Source organism: Hetaerina americana, unplaced genomic scaffold, assembly GCF_022747635.1.
Source record: "Hetaerina americana unplaced genomic scaffold, ioHetAmer1.1.p SCAF_51, whole genome shotgun sequence".
NCBI classification, from domain to species: Eukaryota; Metazoa; Arthropoda; class Insecta; order Odonata; family Calopterygidae; genus Hetaerina; species Hetaerina americana.
Genome location: NW_027287107.1, coordinates 2,260,590 through 2,283,727, shown reverse-complemented (window position 1 = coordinate 2,283,727; position 23,138 = coordinate 2,260,590). Strand labels below are relative to the sequence as shown.

The 23,138-nt window shown below is 34.8% G+C and overlaps 1 protein-coding gene across 2 annotated transcripts in view; it reads left to right on the top strand.

Annotated features, from left to right (window-relative positions):
- Set (NAP domain-containing protein SET) overlaps window positions 1-23,138 on the top strand; it is a 43,119-nt gene that overhangs the window by 5,796 nt on the left and 14,185 nt on the right. For both annotated transcript variants that reach the window (XM_071593115.1, XM_071593114.1), the window contains exons 2-5: window positions 4,256-4,368; window positions 6,090-6,166; window positions 6,243-6,412; window positions 12,507-12,625. In XM_071593115.1, the coding sequence (XP_071449216.1) occupies window positions 4,256-4,368; window positions 6,090-6,166; window positions 6,243-6,412; window positions 12,507-12,625 (479 nt within the window). The remainder of the gene's footprint in view (window positions 1-4,255; window positions 4,369-6,089; window positions 6,167-6,242; window positions 6,413-12,506; window positions 12,626-23,138) is intronic.

Sequence of the window (23,138 nt, the reverse complement as noted above, 5' to 3'; positions counted from 1 at the left end):
TGTGGGCTTAAAATTTTACAGTATGGATCGTGAATTTCTTTTTGCAAATCATTATCTTGTATCTACTTCATTTTCATGAGACTCTCAGTCATAGAGAAATGAAAGAATCCCTATAGCCACCGAGTATTTCATTTCCACCTCCTTTGGAAATAGCATTAAATGATTTCCTTTGTCAATATTGTTTTTTCATCCCGTTGAATATTTCCTAAATATTGCAGACCAATGAATATGTTTAAATAAGTTGCAATTTCTATTTGTCAAGAAATTTCATTTTTCAATAATCCAATGTTTTAATAAATAATGGCAACAGTGATATGTACTGCCTTCCCAAATAAGAGCTAACCCTAGATTTAAGCTGACTGCCCAAAAACCAGCCATATTTTGGAAAATGTCATTTTGAAGTAACTGTACTGTGAAGCACCCTGGGCTTACAGAGGCTACTTGAAATAAGAGCGTGTTTATATATTTATTTATATATATATATATTCATTCACTGTTGGTGGCGGCTGACACCACCAAAGAGAGATTCAATATGAATAAATATATATATGTGGATCGCGGTAGTCCAGTGGGTAGAGCGTTGGACTACTGACTGCAGGGTCACGGGTTCGATCCCTGCGTATGTCACTCTGGGCACCTGCAGCTCCACCCACTTTATGTGTTTTTCCGGGTACCAGGTCTTCCTGGGAAACCATAACCAGCGCAGGGAAAGGAACTGCCCCCCCCCCCCCCACCCTGATGTGTGAATTTCACATGCCGTCGGGCTTAGTACTGGGTGAACTCTACCAAACCGACCTTCGGGTTGATTACTGTGTTTTTGGTTATATATATAAATATATATATATGTATAAATATATATATGTATATAAATATATATATATATATACTTTTATATATATAATTAAATTGAATGAAGCTGAATTGAATTAGGTAAAACATATATATTTATATATATATATGTTTTAACTAATTCAATTGCCAATGTTCTTATAATCGGCCAAACTTAATGGGTATCTGCAAATAATCATTTTCAGTAATATTATGGTGAACATCCCTATGATGCACAACTCTTAAACCAGCATCTGGAACTTCCGTCTCCAGGGAGATTTTTGGAAACAATTAAAAAGCAAAAAGTTTTCTATAACTGTGGATGTTCCACAGTTATCTATTGCCACCTTCATTTTAAATCCTCTTGTGACATTTTATTCATTTAAAACCATGTCTAATGGCACACTTGCATGAGTAAAATAATGAACGCCATTGCTTTGTGTCATCTTTCTTTCATATCACTGCATTTCTATATTAGTATATGTTATGGTAGGGAATGGTTCTCTAATTCAAAGAATTGTATTATGAGTGCTCTGCTAAAGCATTAATTTTTTTTCACTCACACATCATATAATTAATGGCAGAAATCGGGTGGTATCTTAATGGTCCTTTCCAAATGAGGTACGGTTCTGACTTAAGTTCCATGAAAAACGCCATGGTTTGTGGATTCATGATGATTGGGAGTGCATTTAGTATATGGAAAATCAAGGGTTAGTCTTGAGGGCATCAGGCATGACTTCATGGAAGTTATGCATATCCAAAATTAAAAATGAATGTATTTTCCACATTTTTAACATTATGTGGCACATTTTGGTGTCCCTAAAATAGTTAATGGTTAATACAGCAGGTGGAAATTACCATTTATATTGACATAGGAGCAAAAGGGGGGTTTGAAGTAAGGCACTAACAAGTGAGGTTTAGCGAGTTACGGATGGTGACAGCCAAGGGAAACTGAAGCATGTTGTGGCATTATCAATATTTGTGTGGAAAATACCTAGTTATTTTTCTATTATGGAAATTCTTTGACAGTGGTCTGATATCTTGATAGCTCCTCATGCTATTTCAAATAGGATGGATTAAAGATACTATGAAGCAAAATTCAAATTTGGTTTCAATAACGTCCTGAACTCAGGAAATATATCAGGGCTAATATTGTTGAAGTGATCGGACGTGGGGAAATCAAGGTTATCCAGGGTTGGATGCCGGGGTCTTCATTAAATATTTTCCTGTGCACCATTGGTTGGCATGACTTCTAATAACTCCGTATAATTTAATTTAAAACTAATTGAACAAGTTTTTCTAGAAATAACAAAGGGTTTACCTTTAGAATATAGCTCCAGTGTTCAGTAGTAAAGATGCCACCTGCCATCACTACTTTTTCTAACTTTTCACTAAGTTTTTTCATTCCCTCTCCTAGTATATTTATTTACATGATTGCTGCTAAAATAAATATATTACAGATTATGTTCTGTGGTGTTGCGATACTATTAGTGTAATGCTACTTGAATTCTATTTGATTTTACTAAAGCTTCTGGGGAAGAATGTGGTGCATAGAATCAATCAATCATTGACTAATGAGTATAGGGAATTTTTCACATTTTTGGTAATATGTTATTTTCATGGAAATGAATGGTTTAGAATTTTTACTTGCTGGTAATTATGAAACCACTTTTTTTCGTAGATATTCTTAAAACATGGATTTGGTGTTTCATAAATAGGGAATGAAATTAATTTGGAGCCAGTCTGTTGTGATAGCCCAATGCATTTAATACTTCCTAGGTGGAGTGGTCTTCCATAATCCTTTTCAGAGTTCGATGATGTCTATATTATCCCATGGCAGCACTCATCAACTTCATTAACATTATAATACAGTGTAGAATTTCTTTATCCATTTTTCACCCAGGAACTTAGATTTACATATGCATGTTTTCTCTGACAGCTCTTAAGCTCGGTTAAATTTTATTTTTATTAAACTTCTGATATTACTGTAAGTGATATTGTTGCTTGCAAATTTTCTGTAAATGGTTCAGCATTAGCTCATAAGATGCTTTTTTGTGATTAATAATGTCTTCTATACAGCCGTAGACCAACATTACTTGCAATGTTGTTCTTTCTATGTTAGTTTTTTGCAAGGTTTTCATGTCATAAATTCTGTTAACATAATTTCTCAAGCCTGCATATTCACCTGACAATTTAATTCAAACCTGGGAGCCAATAGATTGACCTCCTTTTGCATGTACAAAGAGATAGTGTATATAGAGTTAAAAAATCTCCCCTTCAAAACTGCCTTATCCAAATCTCAAGAAACTTCACAGTGTTTAATACTAAAAGTTATGTTTACTTTTACTACCAGAAGATCACATTGTCCGTAAATATTTGATGTTACATGAAAATAATTAACCATCTATAATGTGTGGCATCTACATCTTGTACATGTGGCCCATTTATAGAAACATGGTGACTAAATACTTAACACTAGGGTATAGCTGTGCTGCTTCACTTGAACCCGTTATGAGCCACTCTCAGAACAAGTCCAGCCTCTGTTCAAATTAAGCAAGCCTCTGGATGAGCCCTGTTTGTCTGCAATTGATTTTTAAAGTACTGGTCAATGGATCACATTTACTTTGCCATAAAAATTTTGAGTTGAAAATTGTACTTATGCGTCACTAATAATAGTCTACATCTACATAGTACTAAGCAAGCCACTGCCAGGACATATGGTGGGGGCGTGTTAGGTCACCACCTGTAATTAGGAATAAAGCCGCATACAAAGGAATATTAAAAAAGTTAAATATTTCTTAATAAATAGTGAAGAAAAATGTAATTTGGCCTTCTAAAGTTCTCCAGCATAGTTAAATTGTGAAACTTAATGTCATTGAGTTCACCTAATGCCTGGAAATGAATTCCATGGATTTTCCTCAGATTGTCAGTATACTTGGAGCATAGGTTCGTGCTTGACTCAGGTGGTCTTGTTCACTCCCATAAACTTACAAATCAAAGTACGGCGTAATCCCAAGGGGACATATATCTAATATTGCTACTTTTTATTAAATGACACCTGTATATTTCATTATAATACTACTGTGTGTGTTATATTATTAATTAGAAAATGAGGGGTGCACCAAAGAAAATAACTGATTAAGTCTGCGATGACTAATCATTGCAATAGGAAATTTTCTTTATTTAGCCCTAGTCATTGCACTTAATTTCTAGTATCATCTACATGGGATGTGCAAATTCTGAGGGAATTTTTAAGTATAATCAAAGGTTATGAATAAAGTAAATGGAAAATGTCTGGTAATGTTTACCATTGATTTCAAGTCTGTAAAGAAACTGATTACAATATTCATAGATATGGATCGCTTAATCTTTCATTGCATTGAAAAGGTTTTCTGAATGCTTTGTACATTCCTTAGCTGTTACATAGTTCGTCAATCATCCTCAGATAATGGCAATCCTGGAAGAAGATGAAGAAGATTGTCTGCATTTCCTGTGCAAGTTGGAAGTTGAAGAGTTTGATGACATTAAATCAGGTTACAGGTTAGTTTCATAACCATGAAAAGTACACTATAAAGGTTTATTGGCTTTGCATGAAATTTGGTTTAGCAAACCTTTTGCTGTGGATCAATAAGCCAAGTGCTGGCTGGTGGCCGTGAAATCAGTCTCCTCATTCAACATAAACTTAACCTTTGCCCTAAATCATTAGTTAGGTACCTAGATCACTCAGATTTAGAGAAGAATCTTGAAGGGTGTTCATACCTGTTAGTAGCCAGAGGGTGTAAATTTAAGCAATGTATTTTGGCCCCAGAATTAAGGAAATAAGAAATTTATTCTGAAGATGCCATATGGCAACCCCATAATTCAAAGTGTTGAAAGCATGGTAGGCAGCGTAAGAATATTTGCCCTCGTGGGAATCATATGTGTAGGCCACAATAACATTGATAATTTCTTTGAGAGAGTTCATTTGTTTTTACTCTTTGAAAAAAAAGCAAAGGTTTTTATTAGTGCAAGGTGGGCAAAGGTGGCTGCCTTAACATTTGGTCGAAAAAGTCAAAGCTTTCCTTAAGCAAGAAAAATTTGACATCTTCCATTTGACTTTAGATTAATTCTTGTAATAACTTCATTTTATCGTTGCTGGATACAGATATTTGAATTGTAGTGGCAAGAACAGATTTCATAGTTTTTTGCTTCATTTCATGACTAAGAACATCATCTTTTTAAGTTATTCTGTGCATGTATTTCTGAAACGTGTAAATAAACCTAAAAACAAACTAAGATATCAATATATTCGTAGCAATAATTTTATAGCATGATGTCTCCATGAAAGGGGTTCATGCATATTGTTTGACACCTTTCACAAAAGGTGACTGCGTTGGTTGAAATTAAAGCCTTCTCTAAAATCTGGTGGATCAACTGTTTGCCTTCATGTTCTGCCTGTGTGGTATAGTATGACCATTTTTTATCTTGCCTTTGCCACGAATAGAAGACATGGGTTTTATTAACAGAATAAAGAAAACCAATTAATAGGTGCCGTAACTAAGCCTCCAAATATTTGATGCATGAATTTCATATGGAACCCTAAGATGGTGGCTAGTTGTCTCTCTCCTCCTTTTGTTCCCTTGCTAGATCCAGCTATGAATTATTTCCCATTGGGTTACATATTGCTACTGCACTTCATTGGCAAAGTATTACAAGAATCATTGTTTTTAAAAATAATGAGAATTCATTACTAGGGGGAAACAGGATAAGTATATATGTTAAAGGTATCTATTGTATTTGGTGTTTTATTGATAGTGAATTAAATATATCAGTAATTTTGTGAAAATCTGTCGATGACATTCGTGGCCATAGATGTTAAACCGAAATGATCTAACTTTTTGAATTGGAAAAGTGGATCAAGGGGGTATTGACCGGCAGTGGGATGTTGAAGACTGTAATAGAGGGGAGAATGTTGGGCAAAAGAGGAAAGGGAAGGAACAGGATAGGGATGTTGGACAGGATGAAGGGAGGAAGAAGGTACTCAGAGATGAAGAGGGACCTGATGTGGAGTAGGATGTTGTGTTTTGCTAGGAGTCACAAAATATTTGTTAGGAGCTTTGTCCATCCAAAAACCTACCTAACCGGTAGATTACCTAATGATAACAAGTATTGTAAGAGTACATATGAACAGTAATTCAGTTGTCTCCAACCTGTGAGCATTTGAATAATGTCCTTTCATTTTACCTTTGACATCATTTAATTAGTTCCTTTCTCTTATACAGGATTAATTTTCACTTTGAAGACAACCCATACTTTGAGAATCATGTGCTGACGAAGGAATTTCACTTGGGATCAACTGGTAGTGATTTTTGTCATAATATGGGTTTTTTGTTGATCATAAATTCTTCATTTTTATGAATTTTTAACTGTTTCAGGAAACCCTGCATCACAGAGTACACCAATTAGATGGAAAGAAGGAAATGATCTTACCAAAAAGCCAAAGGATAGAAACTCGAACAAAGGAAGGAAGCGTGCAGTAGAACAAAAGACTTTTTTCAGCTGGTTTACAGACCATGGGGATCCTTCTGCTGATGATATAGCTGAGGTTATTATTTTTAATGGCATATTTCCCAGTTTGGGTATTAAATTTTAATAAAATTTTTCTAGAAAGTGGAAATACATGGGATTTCGTGAGTTTGTGCTGAGCATGACCTTTATATTTTGAAGGTATTTGAAAGTATTTTTATGAACATTGGATGTATGCCCATGTCTTTTTCTATTGCTTAATGATAATCACTATGGTCTGTTGCTTTTTGTAAGGTATGATCATGGTACAAAACTTCAAATGGTAATAGTCGTGAGCTGGGTGATTGCTTATGTTCAAGTAAAACAGTAAAATTAAATGATTTTTATGATTAAATGGTTGGTTACCAGTTAAATATCTTGTAATATGCTTTCAAACAATATTGATCATTTTTGTATTGAGATTTTTACTTTTTTCAGCTCTTAATGAGGTTAATACTGAAGGTCTGGGTTTTGTGAAATGGCATTGCATATTATTTAATATAGGTGGTGTGCAAAAAAGGGATGCATTAGTTATGATTTAGTTATTCAACTATAGCTAATCATTATCACATTGCTCTTGTTTATAATAGCAATATAGGGATTGCAGTGTTCTGTACATTTTAAAGAAATTGCAAGAATCCCAAAAAGAGACTTCATACATGACCCAGAAGTGGTTGAAAATAACAGCTAAGTCATGTGTTGTAGGGAAGCTGTAGGCTTTTAAAAAGGCACAGGATTTTGAGGTGTTTCATCAGTTCTCCTTATTGAGATGTCAGACTTGCTAATTTGGACATTCAGCAAAGTGTTGATGGTTTGGTGTTTGCGTTCCCGAACCTTGGTCAAATGAATTTGCAGGATTTGTCATGCTGCGAAGTTTGGTTTATTTATCCGTAGAATAATGACTGACTTTGTATAAGCATAGAATTTGTGCGTGGTGGCTAAAAATGTAGCATTGCTCAACTGAGGTGGATTTATTGTCTGACAGGCTACAATTTTATAACTTGTCTTGTGGTTCATTGCCACACAATTTCTGAATTATGATTCATGTGTTTGTGTTGGGTAAAGTTGTTTTGTTAAGTCTGAATACTACAATATTACTCATGGGTGTGAATCCTTAAGTGATTTGAAGTATTGCATCCTATATGCAGAAGACATCTTCCCGGAACACAAAAAAAAGTAGCTTGAAGGATTGTGCTCATGAGGTTACGGTGTGGCACATATATTTGTGGCCTCTCCTTATGATGTTTCATCCTGGTTTCATTTTTATTGAAGTATTGTTCAATATTCAATGAGGGGTAGTGCAGATGTTGGATTTGAGGTAATGAAATTTTCTGTAAGGTGACATGTAAATTCAGCATAAATTTTATTGATCTGCATGCCCGTAATTAATCTTAATGCTATTTTTAGTATCCTCACTGGCCCAACTAAGTATTATTTGTTTCTTTCAAGAAAAAGTCATTTTAGTGAGCTGCATTTAGGAATTTAAAAATTCCTGTAGATTTCACCAAACTTAATTATGGTATGACCAGTTTGATCCCTTAGTGAACTGTAAAGTATGCTGAAATCTACAAAGATTTTTAATTCCTCTACATGTGACTTCACAAGATTAGGCCTAATATCATTTAATTATTCGAGGAGCTGAACTATTGCTAAATTAATAAACATAAATTATATGACCAGTGGTGTACGGTCTTGCAGCTTTTTGCTTGAATTTAAACTAATTTACACCTCTATTACTTTATGCTGGACATTTTGCTTAATGATTTGGGTAAATTGTATGTTCAAGGTAATTAGTAGAGAAGTACTTCAGGAAAACTATATTGTGATATTGGTGGATGTGCAGAATCATGCCTCTCATAGAAGGGTTAGCTCTTGTGTACTAATGAATAACTGATCGTAGCAATTTTCCACTTGATATAATTTATTCGACCGGGTTTTGATTTATTACATCATCATCAGGTGAATTGTATCAAGTGGAAAAGTGCTCAATCAGTTATCCATTTTGTTCGACTTCCACCACATCATGCGTGCAGCTACTTCATTTGTTCTTTTGTACTATGCAGTAAATGCTTATTGATAACTTTTTTGGAATAATAAGTATGTTGTTGGGCAAATTCTTTATACTGCTTTTTTGGTCTTGAGTGATGCGTATAAATACACTCTTGGCTTTTGGGTCTGATGTCAGCCTGCCTATAATGTGATGGTTTTAGCCAAGTATGGCATGCAAGCAAAAATGGTTCAAAAGGTTGAGTTAAGTGAACTACAGAATACTCTTGAGGGCACTGGCACATGACTGAGTGTGTTACAAAATCTAAACTTCGTGTGATATTTTATGGTACTCTCAAGTTTCCTAGTTTGAAATAAAATACTTTGTTTTGCAGGGTTAAATTTTCTTTCCATGGAATCTGCAATTATTTAAAAATACACTGCTGCACCACTACACTTTGTGAAATCTGCAAAGAATCCATCTAGCTTATTTTTTATGATAAGGGTGGGTTTGTCAATTAGATTTTAATGGAACTGTTTTCCTTAAGCTCTAAATAAAGCTGCCCTAATTGCTTAATTCCAACCTCCCAACTTGAGGCTAAATTTTTCATGATTGTTTTCCTTTCAAATGTTAAGTAGGAAAGCCTCATTGTATGTGTGGGTACTTTATATTGGGACTATTTGCTTGTGGGTATTAGGGAAACTTCAGCGTACAGCACCACATGACTTATTTTTTTAAGCTCCAATTTTTATAGAGAAACTTAAAAGAATCACTATTTAACAGCAGCATGCCATGTAGCAAGCATAGAAAAGGGAACTACATGGTCATGACCTATTTACATTATTGTGGATAACTTTAAATCGTGTGATGTATTTCTGGTGTTTTTTTATGAGGGTGTGTAAATATGTTCTTATTTGTCATTAATGTGGTGTGTAAAATAATAGTTACAAATTCATTATAAAATGGCATGGTTTCCTTGCATAGGACTTTGGTTGATACAGCCTCTACATTTCTGAGGTGCTATCAGAAAATGCTTTGGTCTCACCATTATAACTGCTTCTAATATCTTTGCATTCATATAATTTTGCCTCTTATTTAATGTGCATATAATGTAAATAAAAATATGCTGACTTAAGTAGATTGTAGTTATATTTAGATAGTGAAATTTATGGGCTGTGTTTTTATTTGAGATTACTTTATGTCAAAGCAAGTACATTTAATAATTAAGTAGCCTACGTAATTAGTATCATGTGTACCAAGCATGGCATTGAGTTGTGCTTATTTTTCATGTTTAGTCTTGAAGATGTCACAGTCTCCAAATACTGTGGATAAGATCAGCTTTTTATCACCAGTTACTTTGCCTGCGAGATTTCAGACAGCTTTTTTGTGGCCATTTTAGTCTGAAACATGCAAATTTATCAGTGTGTGCTTGTATCTCTTATTGGTCATTCTTATTTCATTTTCTGGTTACTTAAGAATATTCAGAAGGTTTTATTGCCATTTCTTTATCAGTGGGAAACAAGTTTGGAGCCCTTTCTTTAGCAGTGAAATTTATACTGCCAATTATCTGTAGGTATGTGCATACTCATCACTGTTGCAATGTCATTGCCAGTCATAAAAATCGTAACTTCAAAGGTGTTCGAAATACCTTGGTGTATCAGTTAGCTCTTATGATTCCTTGTTTGTATTTTTAATGGACTCTGACATTGACAGAGGTTTATTTTGTGATAAATATTCTTATTCAGTTATTTTTTTATTGAAACCAGATGTTGTAGTTAGTTGCAATATGTAACTAGGCATTAATTTGATCATAATATTTTGCTTTACTAATATTTCTCTTAATGAAATTCTTTGAATGAAATCTCCCTTAAAATATCACTATATTTGCATCTTTATTTCAAGATGTGAAATAAGAGCTGTAGTACTGCTGTCACAGTAGTGAATCTAAAACATTTTTTCTTACTATAGTTCCATGGGAAGTAAAGATTCTTGGTTTTGCAAGTAATCGGCATTTGTACTTGTGTCCAAAGTGATTTGTTGTCGAAAAAATTCCCAGTATTTTATTTGTTGTGATAGGTAGAGATAAAGAGCATGTATTCATTTTACTGGTATTTTACCATCATTTTAAATTTCAAGATGTTGTTTCATTATTTTTGACAAGAAAAGTCTTCAATCAAGCATATTACTGTCCCTCTATCTAGCTCATGGCCTGTATTCCATTGTTGTGTAGAGGAATAGCACGACTGGGTGGGTCGGTAGGTTTTCAATAATTTTTATCGGTTTGGCATTCTCATGTGAAAATTTAATTCCTCATAGTGACACTGTCATTGTGTGACCAAATAGTATGAAATTATGGTGGAAAAATTTGCCTTGGTTTTTTAATCCTTGAGTGTTTATACCCGATTAGTGATTTTCTATATTAATGCTAGTGGTTAAAAACTTATATTTAGATTTAGGTTTTTAGAAAATCATTGGGTGAGAACTTGTATCTTGTCAAAGTATCTATAAGGATTTTTGGTGATTGGATTCGTTAATATGATTCATTCTCTGCGGAAATTGTCTATCAGTGTATTTCCTGGAGGAAAAATGTTGGACATGTTACTAATGTCTATTGAGGTGTCAATTAAGTGAAGGCTTGTTACTATAATCATATCATTCCCCTTCCAGTTGGGTTTGGATGGAGGAGCTACTGATTGTGGTAATATTGACCTTCACCTGTCCTTTTCTCATTTACTAAAAATATTAAAATTTATTTTGGTTTAATATAAAGCATAAATAACACTCATTTCTACTGATTCTGGGATGTTTTATATAATTAAAATATTTGTATGGCATCAGAATGTTATGCTTTGCAATTAAATAGGTATTTTCAGCAGTCGGTGGAGATGTGCCCATACTTTGTATTAGTGGTGTAAATACAGGAAATTATATACTTCTGAGAATATTAATTCAAATGTTGCCGAGAAAGTTTTAAGGGGCAGTTTCATTTAGCCTTTGACTGTAAGCATTCCTAAACATTTTATTATGGGATATTTTAATAGCCAGCAAGGAGGCTTATTTTGGTAAGTGTTGACTTGTGAGCTATTGCTTAGGACAACTGACCGTGAGTAACCAACATGAGTCATGTGATGCTGTTCCTGAGTTAATAGCATTTTGGGTGTAATTTGTATAGCTTTGCTAATTGCTTCAGGGCTGGAAGAGGGTTTGCTAGTAATAGCAAAATCTTACTTCTGAAATAACCAGTATAGGAATGCAAAAATATTGTGACATCACTCGTGCACTGCATGTAAAATACTAAAGTCGGACTTGTGATTTCTGTTGCACAGTTCTCACCAGCATTTTGCTGTGATACATTTTTCACAAGTGGTTTTATGACATATTGGGCTGCATTTTTCTGTGCTCATATTTTTTTACCAATTTGGCCTAGTTATTTTGCTTACTTCTAATAAATTTTAAAAACTTAATCTCCATATAATGCAGTTTTTGAACTGCAGAAACCGTGGTCCACTTTTGGGTAGTAATAAAATCTTTTTTTAAAGAGCCCAATTATTGATACTACTAATTACAATCACAGGCTCAAGTGCTTGATCAGACTCCTTTTACTAATGTTGCCCCTGTTTGTGCTCACATTTTGCTAAGATTGTTTTCAGCATGATGCATTATTACGATGCAATTTGTGGATGAAGTGTCATTCTTGGGAAAATCAATATATTTAAGAAATTGTGAAATGATGCCTATCCCTAAAGTTGAAATTGTATTTATTTAAACTGATAAAAGGTTTTTATCATTGAAAGAGGAGTGTGAACTCACTCTCTTTCCTGGTGGGTTCTTTCTGCCTACATTTAAAAAATCTTGCTTGTAATTTTTTGTCTTTTTTTTAATTGTTATAATCTAAAATTTCAATTCTCTCCTTCATTTTATGTCCACAGTTCATGTAATGACATCTCGCCACAGCAAGAGAATTCTAGATAAAGAGATTATTTTAAACTAAGATTCACAAAAACTGCATCAATAAATTCAGTTTTGGTTTAAGAATGTTTTTCTATAGTTTTAAAGAAATTTTTGTCACTTAAGGTCTTAACCTAGATATGAAGTCTATTTGTTTTTTCTTGTTTTACAGTTTTTTTATATTTCTGCTTACTTGCAGGTAATCAAAGATGATATGTGGCCAAATCCCTTACAGTACTATTTAGTGCCTGACATAGAAGTTGAAAATGGAGTACAAGGTGGCGATGTTCCAGAGGGTGGTGATGATGATGACCAAAGGTAAGTAAACTAGGGAAAACCTATCTTAGCCTAGAATAACACTTTTTTCACCTGTTTAATATAATAGCTATTCTAAAATTTAGTTTTGAAAAGGTCTGCCTGCCAAGAATATGGTTTTATGCTATTGATATCTCCCTGAGTGAGTGCATCAAACTTGGGTTTCCTCAGTGATTGTAAATCTGTCAATTGGTTTTTAATAAATGGAAATGTAATTCTCTCGTATCATTCAGGATTTTTGTTTTATGTATAAAATTAATGTACTTAGGGGGAAATTGCACTGTGTATTTTCCTCTGTAATGATTATTTTCTTATTTTCAGAACATTTTAAATTTGTCTTTGTGTAGTATAGGATAGATGATGGTTTCCACGAAAAAGATTAGACTCAAGGATTTCGAGGGTCCCTGAACATAATGAAATGTCTGTATGTGAAAGGTTTTCTGGGCATGATAACTCAAAAACTAATCTGAGCAGCATGAAATTTTGTATATAAATCTTTATTTAACAGGAGGTAAAATGATTGGAATATGGCTGACATCTACGGCCTGGAAGTGGCCATCAAGACTTGTTTTTAAGTATACCACCAAAAAATATTTAAACAGAGTGGTTAATTTTTCTTGCAAGACTCGGACGCTATAATGCAGTGGAGAACAGTTGGGAATCATTTTTTGATGGTTGTGGCATACTAGAACATGAAATAATAATTTTATCAGTTTAAAAGGAATGGTCAGTCTTATAATTTTATCAAGAAGGTGAATTACGCTGTATTTCCCAACCCTAATGATATATTGTACAGGTTAGAATTAATGAAAAATACTTCAATTGGACAAAAAATCACAATATTTTGATGTTAATGTAAGTCTCTCTTAGGATCCCATGAGGTTATTTTTATTTTTTGTGTCAATTGGACAAAAAATCACAATATTTTGATGTTAATGCAAGTCTCTCTTAGGATCCCATGAGGTTATTTTTATTTTTTGTGTGATGCTTCGTTTCTGTTATATTTTTATATTATGGAATTTTGTATTGAAGGTAATCATTTTCTATGCCTTTACAATATCCTCGTACTAATTAAGGTTGAATGCCTGTGGTTAATTGGGGGAGATGCTATATATGTCTTTGCAGAGGGGTGACATCCCAATTAGCCCAATGTGCATTAAGATTCACAGCAGCACCACATGTGAGATGTAACTAAATGTGCAACATGGTAAAAATTTAAGATATTAAATGGGTTTTTTTTTTAGGGAGTACTTTCAATGAATAAAGAAATTTCTATTACTGATTGATTCAGAAGAGATATTATCAAAATTTGTCATTAAGGCAAATTTCTATGCCTGGTGTGGGAAAAATTATTTAATACATTTTTCTGGTGAATTTGCTGGCGTTGATAGGTAGAAGTCGTATTTATGTACCCCGGCCCATGAAGAGCCAGGCTGATTTTAGAGCAAATTTTGAGGCATAAAAAGTGCACCCTATTGGCTGGGAAATACAGTAGTTAGATTTTGTAAATTAGCTCCAGTTGTTTAAGACCAGCAGTCTTGAATCATGAGTCCTGAGGTAAAGCAAAAATTTTCATTGTTTAGCCTTCTTGGTTTTATTCATGCCTGAGGCTAGCAAAGAGAATGAGCCAAGTAATGGTAATGTAGTGTAATACCCATAATTTAATATTACTACCCATCCATCCCGGTTTACCATGAGTTAGCTAGTCAAATTTACTTAAATGATGAAATCATTGAAGGCACTCCGGATTAAAATTGAAAACTCTTAATTACATTCATTCTTCAACATTACCAATGGAATTATGTGTGCTTTGATCATTCTTATTTGCATATTGCTGCTAAATGGGATTTTTTAATACTCTATTGGCTGCTATACATCTAACCATTAACAAATTTCAGTTACATCTAGGAAGCTGTTGTGAATTTTTCATTGTTACCTATGGAATGGTCTGAGCTTTGATCAAAATTTGTGTCTGCATGGCCTGTTGCTACAGTATGTTTTATATATTTGATTCACACTGCTTGCTAACTCCAGTGATACAAAGCTGTTATGTAAATCTTGTGGATTTGATCTTCCTGTAGTGAAGGCTAGCACTAGTGTTGCTCAGTAATAGGCTGCCAACCAAATATGAATCTATGCCAGATATCATCTGGGTCTTACTTGAAAAATACTGTTTTACTTTAAATAGCATGATGAGTAGGCAGTAGGACTTTACCACTTGCATAAATTTTTATAACAGGCTTATCAGTGGAAAAGTGCTATTACTTATTATTTTCACTATGGATTGGAGTAATTGAAGAGATAGAACTCTTATCTACTCAACAGTCATCCCAAGGGCACTGGGTATATTTTAATTCATGACGGACCCTGTACTGTCATCTTGAAGGAAATAATTATCATTACAGTTGTATGTGGGTTTCTTCACCCATCAAATACAGGGGTTTGGTTCCTGTAAAACCACTTAGTTACAAAAACTTAGAATTAAATTAAAATTAGGCCCGATAAAGACCCAGAAATTCATGACAATGCATTGTAAACTATGCTAGTGTTAATTACATTATTCACAGCCATGTGCCAGACCTAAGGCACACTCAGTTGTGGATTTTGTTGTTGTTGGCTTTGTAGTAATTTGGCTCCATTGTTAGATATGAAGCATGCTGATATACTTATTTTAGGTTTTTAAATACTAAAAGATTATGATAAAAACAATATTTGCACTTTCCCGCAGATTTATTTGTAACGTACAACGCGTTTCAGTTCATCGAACCATCTTCAGGTACAAGACTTTATATCTGAAGATGGTACGATGAACTGAAACATGTTGTACGTTACAAGTGAATCTGTTGAAAAGTGCAAATTTTTTTCCCCCATAATGACAAACTTCCACTACATCTCACCTGAAACTGTTGAATATGTAATATAAGACTCCTAGATCTGTCATCATAGTATCTCTTTATATGTGTAAGGCCAAAGTAAATCTCAAAAATATGCAAATTTTCCTTTTGGTTTTGTATTAATTTAGCTCCATTCTCACTTATGAAGAGCTAGGGTGAATTATGTTGTTAAAAGTTATGGACGTATCATAAAATCTGTGTCCATGTAGTCATAGTCCCATAAGCTGCCTCACCAAAATTTTCAACAGTAATTGAAGGTAAGAGTTACTTTGACCAAAGGATATGTAATCAGAAATTCTTGTTTCTTTTGGGAATATTTTTGCATATATTCCATTGAAAGTTATGGTTAGGGCAAGAATTACTATGGTATGTATGAACTGAATTTGTTATTCTTGGTTATTGTAGTAAATATTTGTAACTTCCTAACTTCTCTCCACTGTGTGATATAGTCACATGAGTTTATTTAGTAAATTTTATAATTATGTTAATTAAAAATCTACTGTAACCAATGGAATTGAAGAAGGGAAACATTTTTTCTATTGCAAAATCACTTTTGGCTTCTATCCCATAGCAGGTGATGTTTGATACCATGAGCTACTGCTAAACATGAAATAAAAATTCCATGATATTGTCTAATATTTCTGTGAAAATCAGCCTAGTTTTGGTGAGGGCAAGAAATACATTATCTTGCTTTTTAATTTCACTCATTATATCACATACAGGGTCGCATCCAAAAGTGGTAGGACTGACTGAGTGGGGACGCGGAAGTGTGCCATTCCGCGGATTGTCTTTTCGTTTTGGGGTCATATTGAAAAACCCATGTTTCATCACCAGTTATGACATTGTCCAAACAATTTTCATCTTGGTGCAAATTGGCTTACACTTCTTTGGAAATGCGCACACGCGTTGCCTGTTGGTCAACACTCAGAATTTTTGGCACCATCTTGCTGCACACCTTGCGCATGGCCAAATCCTGTGAAATAATGCTTTGGACGTTGGATGCAGACAGACCCAACTGGTCTGCAATTTCTTCATTGGTTAAGCGTTGGTCTGTGTTCAGCAGTGTCCTCACTCTGTCCACATTCATGTCGGTTCTTGCCGTCGACGGCTGTCTGGAGTGATGGTCGTTTTCAACGAATTCCCTACCCTCTTTAAACAACTTGTGCCACTCAAATACTGTGGAATGGCATAAGGCAGTGTCCCCATAAGCCTGCTTGATCATATCGAGGGTCTCAGTTGCCGTCTTCCCGAGTTTCGCACAAAACTTCACGGAATAACATTGCTCTAATTTCAGATTCATTTTGTTTTTCGACGCTGACAAAAAACTTGCTTCACTAAAAACGGTGTCCTCACTCAACGACAGCCCGCAGGTGACTGAGGTTGGTGTTGGTCTGTTGCTAAGAGCCCCCTCCACCTTACCCTGCCAAGCAGACCCCCCTCCACTCCTCCGTTCGCGCCAGTGAAAATCAGTCCTACCACTTTTGGGTGCGACCCTGTAAAATTCCACACTATTGTTGAAATACATTTACAAATGGGTGGGAGGCATAGTTACCTTCCAGTTGTAAACACATTACTTTGCGTTGATCTCTGCAAAACTATCCATTTCACTTACTCTGCGAAATAATATTAATAATGGTAACAAACTTCATCAAATGTTTCTGAATACAGTGAAACTTCATAATACGAGCATAATCCGTTCTGCGATCTTTCTCGTTGAGCAAAACACTTGTTAAGTGAAACAATTTTTGGCTAGTAAATCAATGTGAATTATGATAATTCGTTCCCTGCTGTAAAAAAATAAATCCAGTAAAAGGCCTATTCAAAGAATATTATGTATGCATTGTTTAGAGTTGTGGATCACATTCACCTTTTCATCTATCGCAGCATGAAGCAACCGGATATGCGAACTATTTGTAAAAGCTAAAAAGAATCTAGAGAAATGGTTTCTTATTTTTGATATATACCTAACTCCTTTTTACTAGAAAGCTGTGTAGAGACGTCTGTTTTCACCGACACTTCAAAATTTGGTAAAAATGTGACTCAGAATGATTGTCAAATGAATTTATGGTGCGCATTGCCACTGCCTTATTAGGGTGATGCCTCAAATGGTGCAAGAGTATCCCTTGACGTCTATATCTCATTTATCATGCTGTTTTGGGCTAAACACCTATTGATGTGAAGGTTTGGAATGGTCAACAAGCAGGGGATTGATTTTCGAATTGCCGCTCGCATTTGTGCAAAATAGCAGTATGAGACAGCCTTTCATTGCCTTGTGGCCAAGCAATCCATTCTCTTCTACAGTTGTGTGCAGATATATAGGTTCACCTCAGTATCTTCTTGATAAGAAAAGTTTCATCACGTTTATAAACATGTTTTGGTGGGTAACCCTCAGAATCTACGAGCTTTTTGAAGTCATTGATGAAGTTCTCTGCTGCTGGCTTAGAGCTTGCTGCTTCCAACTCACAATGCTGTGGATTGTCATTAACTTCTTGAAACATGCTAGGCTTCCCTTAAATACTTGTTCAGCCATTGATGATCCTGACATTTTATTAAAGAAGTCGGCGAAAATAACTTCCTTCTCCTCACAAATTATATTCTCATTAATGGTGTCGCATTGCAATTGTTTTTCCTCATGTATATTAGAAGCAACCTTTCAAAATCATTAAGAATATGTAATCTCATCGATACTCTTGTCACTCTATTTAAAGAATCTTATCTCCTAAGTCTGGTCTGTTCTAGAATAAAAGGCCAATTTTAGGTGTCGACCAATCGTTGATGTGCGTACTAGATCAGCCACGCTCACACCTTGGTCCTGATTTTCAATGATTTTACTTTTCATTTCTACTGGTATGTTTTATTTGTATTCTTTTGTGGCTTTCTTCCAAAAGATTTTCTTTGGGGTCATTTTAAAACTATGTGCTATATATCATCTACCTTTGCACAAATAATCACTAGTAATATGTTTCAACACAAGTACGGAAAAATGTGATCACTAGCAATGATAAATGCTAGCGGAATGAGTGCTAGAGATACTGCAGTAACTGGCATACAATGAATCTGGGTATTCACCTCTCCTTCTCACTTGTTAAATGAAAAGGCTTAGTTACACCAATTTGAATTAAAGTAAAACTTGTTCAAAATGACCGATATTTTTTGCTAGTATTCCAATTTCTCACTGTGCAAGGTGCTCATGAAGTGGGGTTCCCCTGCATGGAAATTATCAAAGGAATAAGTGATCACAGAGCGGTGTAAATAGAATGTTCCCCACATAAGGGATTATAATTTAGGTGTCCAAACAAATAATTAATTTGATTGGAAAATGTGGCTCAATAAAGCTTAATGTGCTTGTGTTAGAGTTCATTTGTAAATCTTAAGAATGATTGTAATTATGTTTACTAAGGTTAGCTGGAATCATTTCCTTGACATCACATGCTTAATGGTCTACGAGTTCATTCCTCGTAAATTTGTAAAAGAAACCAAAGAATCAATTTAGTACAATCAGGGAGTCAGAAAATCATAAAAGCTTAGTTTTACCTTTTTGATTCAAGTAAAACTTGTTAGTAACGATCCCGCATAAAATGCAATCCCACCTATAAGAAGGTATGTTCTCCGTCCCTTGAAGTTTTGTGTGGTTTTAAGTGCAAGTTATTCTGCATAAAAAAAGTGCAGATCAGACAAAATCCCAGCTAAAATGAATATTTCGGGTCCTTTGGAGAAATGGCATGTAAAATCATAACCAGAATGATAAAAAAAGGAAATAAACTTAGAAATCATAAAAGCGTAGTTAAGAAAAAGTGAAGATTTAGTGGTACTTACTTGATGTATATATGGAGCAATGCGTTGAGCATCAGACTGAATGAAATGGTTCCAGTTTTTAAGACTCAAATGGGAAATGCTTAGATGGAATTGTGGAAAGTATTAAATAGAAGTAAGAAAAAAACATCAGCTGAATATATAGAGGAGAATCCCATAGATTTGGTTCATATCAGTGAGATAATGGTATAAGTCTACTGTGTATTTACTCTTTAAGAGATTATGGCAGTAGAATAACTTGTGGTGTTTGATTAGAGTTGTATTCAAACTGGTTAGGCATTAGGAATCGTGCTTTTAGGTGCTTAATGAAAGGTCAGCTTGAGTTAGGAGACCATGCACGATAGTACTGCCATGTATGTAGAGGAGAATAAGGAATGAACAGATGAAGTCCGAATGTAAATATTTTGATAGTTAAGATAGCCTGTGTAAAAATTTGTGTTTTTGCAAAACTGCAGAAGGGTTTTTGCGTAGTTCTTAGTTCACTTTACAATTCATTCGCCAGTCTTTCATTAAAGTTTTCCATTTCATTCTTTTAATTTAGTAATCTGGGGGATTTTTGGTGCTAAATTCATATTCATTTTCTCTTATTGGGCTATAGGTAACTCTTTATAGGTATTAATCCTTGGGCTTCTGCGATGTCTATCTGATGAGTCTATGCGGCTTCTGGGAATTACCATGGCATAGGTGAGTTGATGGACAACTGTTTTGCCCCCAGTTCTGGAGGCATCTTCAGGTTGAAGTGGGAAGTGCGTTGCGATTTGGCCTTTATATATAGGAAATGCTGGCTGGCCAGGAGCCGATTGGCTCTTTCTTGGTGGAGAATGGGAATCACACTTTTCCACATAGAAGTCGGAGTGAAGTGGTCCTCACTGCTAAAATTCTTTGGATTCTTCATTATTTCGACTGCTTCTCTTATGAGGCTTGGAAAATAATTCCTTTCTTTTGCCAGCACTCTTAGTTTGGTTGAAATTGATTGTGTGTCCGGGTTCCGACTGTATATGAAAACCGATGACATATACTATCATCCTGTTTATCACTGGCATGGCTGAAAAGATAAGTAAGCTACTACGGAAGCATAATATGATAAGTAGGTTCTCCACAGCAAGAAAAATCATTGGCATAATACCTAAGCCGAAGGACCAAATCCCCGATCTCATGCATGAAGGCGCATATGAGATAAAGTGCACATGTGGGAAGTCCACTATCGACCAGACAGGAAGATCCATCAGGTGCAGGACCAAGGAGCACCAAAGGGCCGCGGATAAAAAAAGTATCGACTCTCGGCAATGGCCAAGCATGCATGGTTGGATCCCGGGCACATAATCGAGTTCAACCAAACTAGAGTGTTGACAAGGGAAAGGCATTTTTGTCAGAGACTCATAAGAGAAGCAGTCAAAATAATGAAGAATCCAAACAATTTCAGTAGTGAGGACAGTTGCACCCTTACTTCCACGTGGAAAAGGGTTATTCCTATTTGCCGCCAAGAAAGAGCCAATCACAGAGCTCCTGGCGATCTCCTTTATATAGTGGCTAAATCGCAACGCAGGTCACTTCAACCTGAAGATGCCTCCAGGACTGGGGGCGAAACAGTTGTCCTTCAACTTGCCTATGCAACAGTAATGCCTGGAAGCAGCATGGACTCATCTTTATAGGTAATTCGTTTTTATATTTTGCTTTAATTATGTGGTGAGGTAGTATTACATTTCAATAATATGAAACTTTTTATCTTATTATATGGTATTTTGATCCAGGGTAATTTTTTTGTCATTAGACCTTATCACTAATTGTTGTAAGATATGCCTTTTGTTATGTGTAGTTCATTTATATTTATGCGTAATTTTCTCACTAAATGTCTCATTTTTAAGATAAGCTTGGTATTAATTAAATAAATATCCTACAATTAGTCTTTGATGGTACTTAATCATTTTTGTTGGTTTTATTAGTTTCTGAGCTTACGTATTGAAACGGTGACTCTTTTGCTAAGATTTGCTCAATGACCTATGATTACTAAGTTGAATTCATCCATGCAGCTCTATTTTTACCAAGGGCATTACTTAATGCTTACACTCTACAAACAGGATTATTATTATTATTATGAGGTAATCTACCGGTTAAGGTAGGTTTTTGGATGGACACGACTACCAAAATATTTTGTGACCCATAACAAAATCAAACAGCATTATGATTGAAAATTATTTTCCGGTGAAGATAGTGTTCTTAGTCACAAAATGAAGCACCAAACTAATAAATATGTTCTTTTCTCTACATTTCTAATATCTCTCTCCAATACCTTGATAAAATATTGCTATTACAAAAGTTAAATTCATGCGGAGGATGCCAAATTTCTATTACCCAAGGAAAGCTCTGCCTCTTCCCACCTCGCATTAAGAAATCCCTTCATATTTTCACCGAATAATTGTGCACTCTCAAAGAAATGACCAATGTTATTGTTACCAACAAATATAATACTCTCCCACCATGAGGATTATTCTTCTGCTAGTTGTCTCGCTTTTAACCCTTGGAATTCTGGGGTTGCCATATGGTATATTGAGGATACCCTTGTGTCCTAAATCCGTGGGCTGAAATGGGTGCCCTCTTGCTGCCTAATGAGTTTGAACACCCTTCAAGATGGCGTCCTCCCTAAATTTGAGAGATTTAAATGCCTAAGTGAAGTCTGGATTTAGCTTAGGTTTCTATGGTTAACTTGACATTAATATAGCCTTTCTGCTCTCCTAATAAATCATTTCTCTTGATGTTTATGATCAGATTTGCTTATTCTTCACTTCAATATCGGTGTTCACCATTTAATCACTCATTGGCATCAAAAGACAATGATAATAAAAATACAGTATTTCAAATAGTGTCACACTAACCAATGGAATTGAGATTGGAAATCTCCCATTTGCTGCTCTGCAAAACTCTTGTATGTATGAACTGAATTATACCACCATTGCCAACAATTAGTTGAATAGGGACCCGTATAATAAGAAAATAATCCCTGTTATATATTCTAGAATACATAGAGTTTAGGAAACAATCCATGCACATTTGGAGATGTAATTCTTGAGCTAATTGCTGGTTATCCACTTGAGTAGCCGACCATTAAAATTTAACTGCTGTAAATATTCTTTCATTAGTAGAGCTCAGGTAATTCCAGATAATGGTTGTAATAGTGTTCAATGTGAGGTCCTTAATCCAAAACATTGAGATATGCTCATTTATAAGTGCAGTTGATGCTGAAGTAAATTCAATATCTGAACCAGTGAAACAAATGAGAGGTTTTTTATCCAAAATTTTTGTTTGTCACGTAATAAACACTGTAGATTTGTATCTCCTGATGATTGCTTTTAAAGAAAAATAGTTTTAGTTATTGCTTAGAGACAGTTACTGCACGGTGACCATTGATGCAATTGCTATGAGAAATGATGCAGGTGATTTGTTTTGATTAAACTACATGAAGAAATACCCTATTATTGCAACTGAGGAAAAAATACTAGCCGCTGCCAAGTTCAAATGAAAAATTTGTCATAAAAACTGGGTCAAAAAAAGGTTAATCAAGCTTAATGTGCATGTGTCAGAGTTCATTTGTAAATCATTAATAATGTTTGTGAACATAATGTTAATAAAGTTAAGTGGGATCATTTCCTTGAGAACACTATATTCTTCAGTTTCACTTCATGTAAATTTTTAAAAGATAAAAAATGAGATCAATTTGGTGTAACCAGGGTGTCAGAAAAGCATACAAAAAATCATTAGGCTTCTTCAAACCAATTAGAATAATATACGGAGCAATAACTTGAGCAACCATC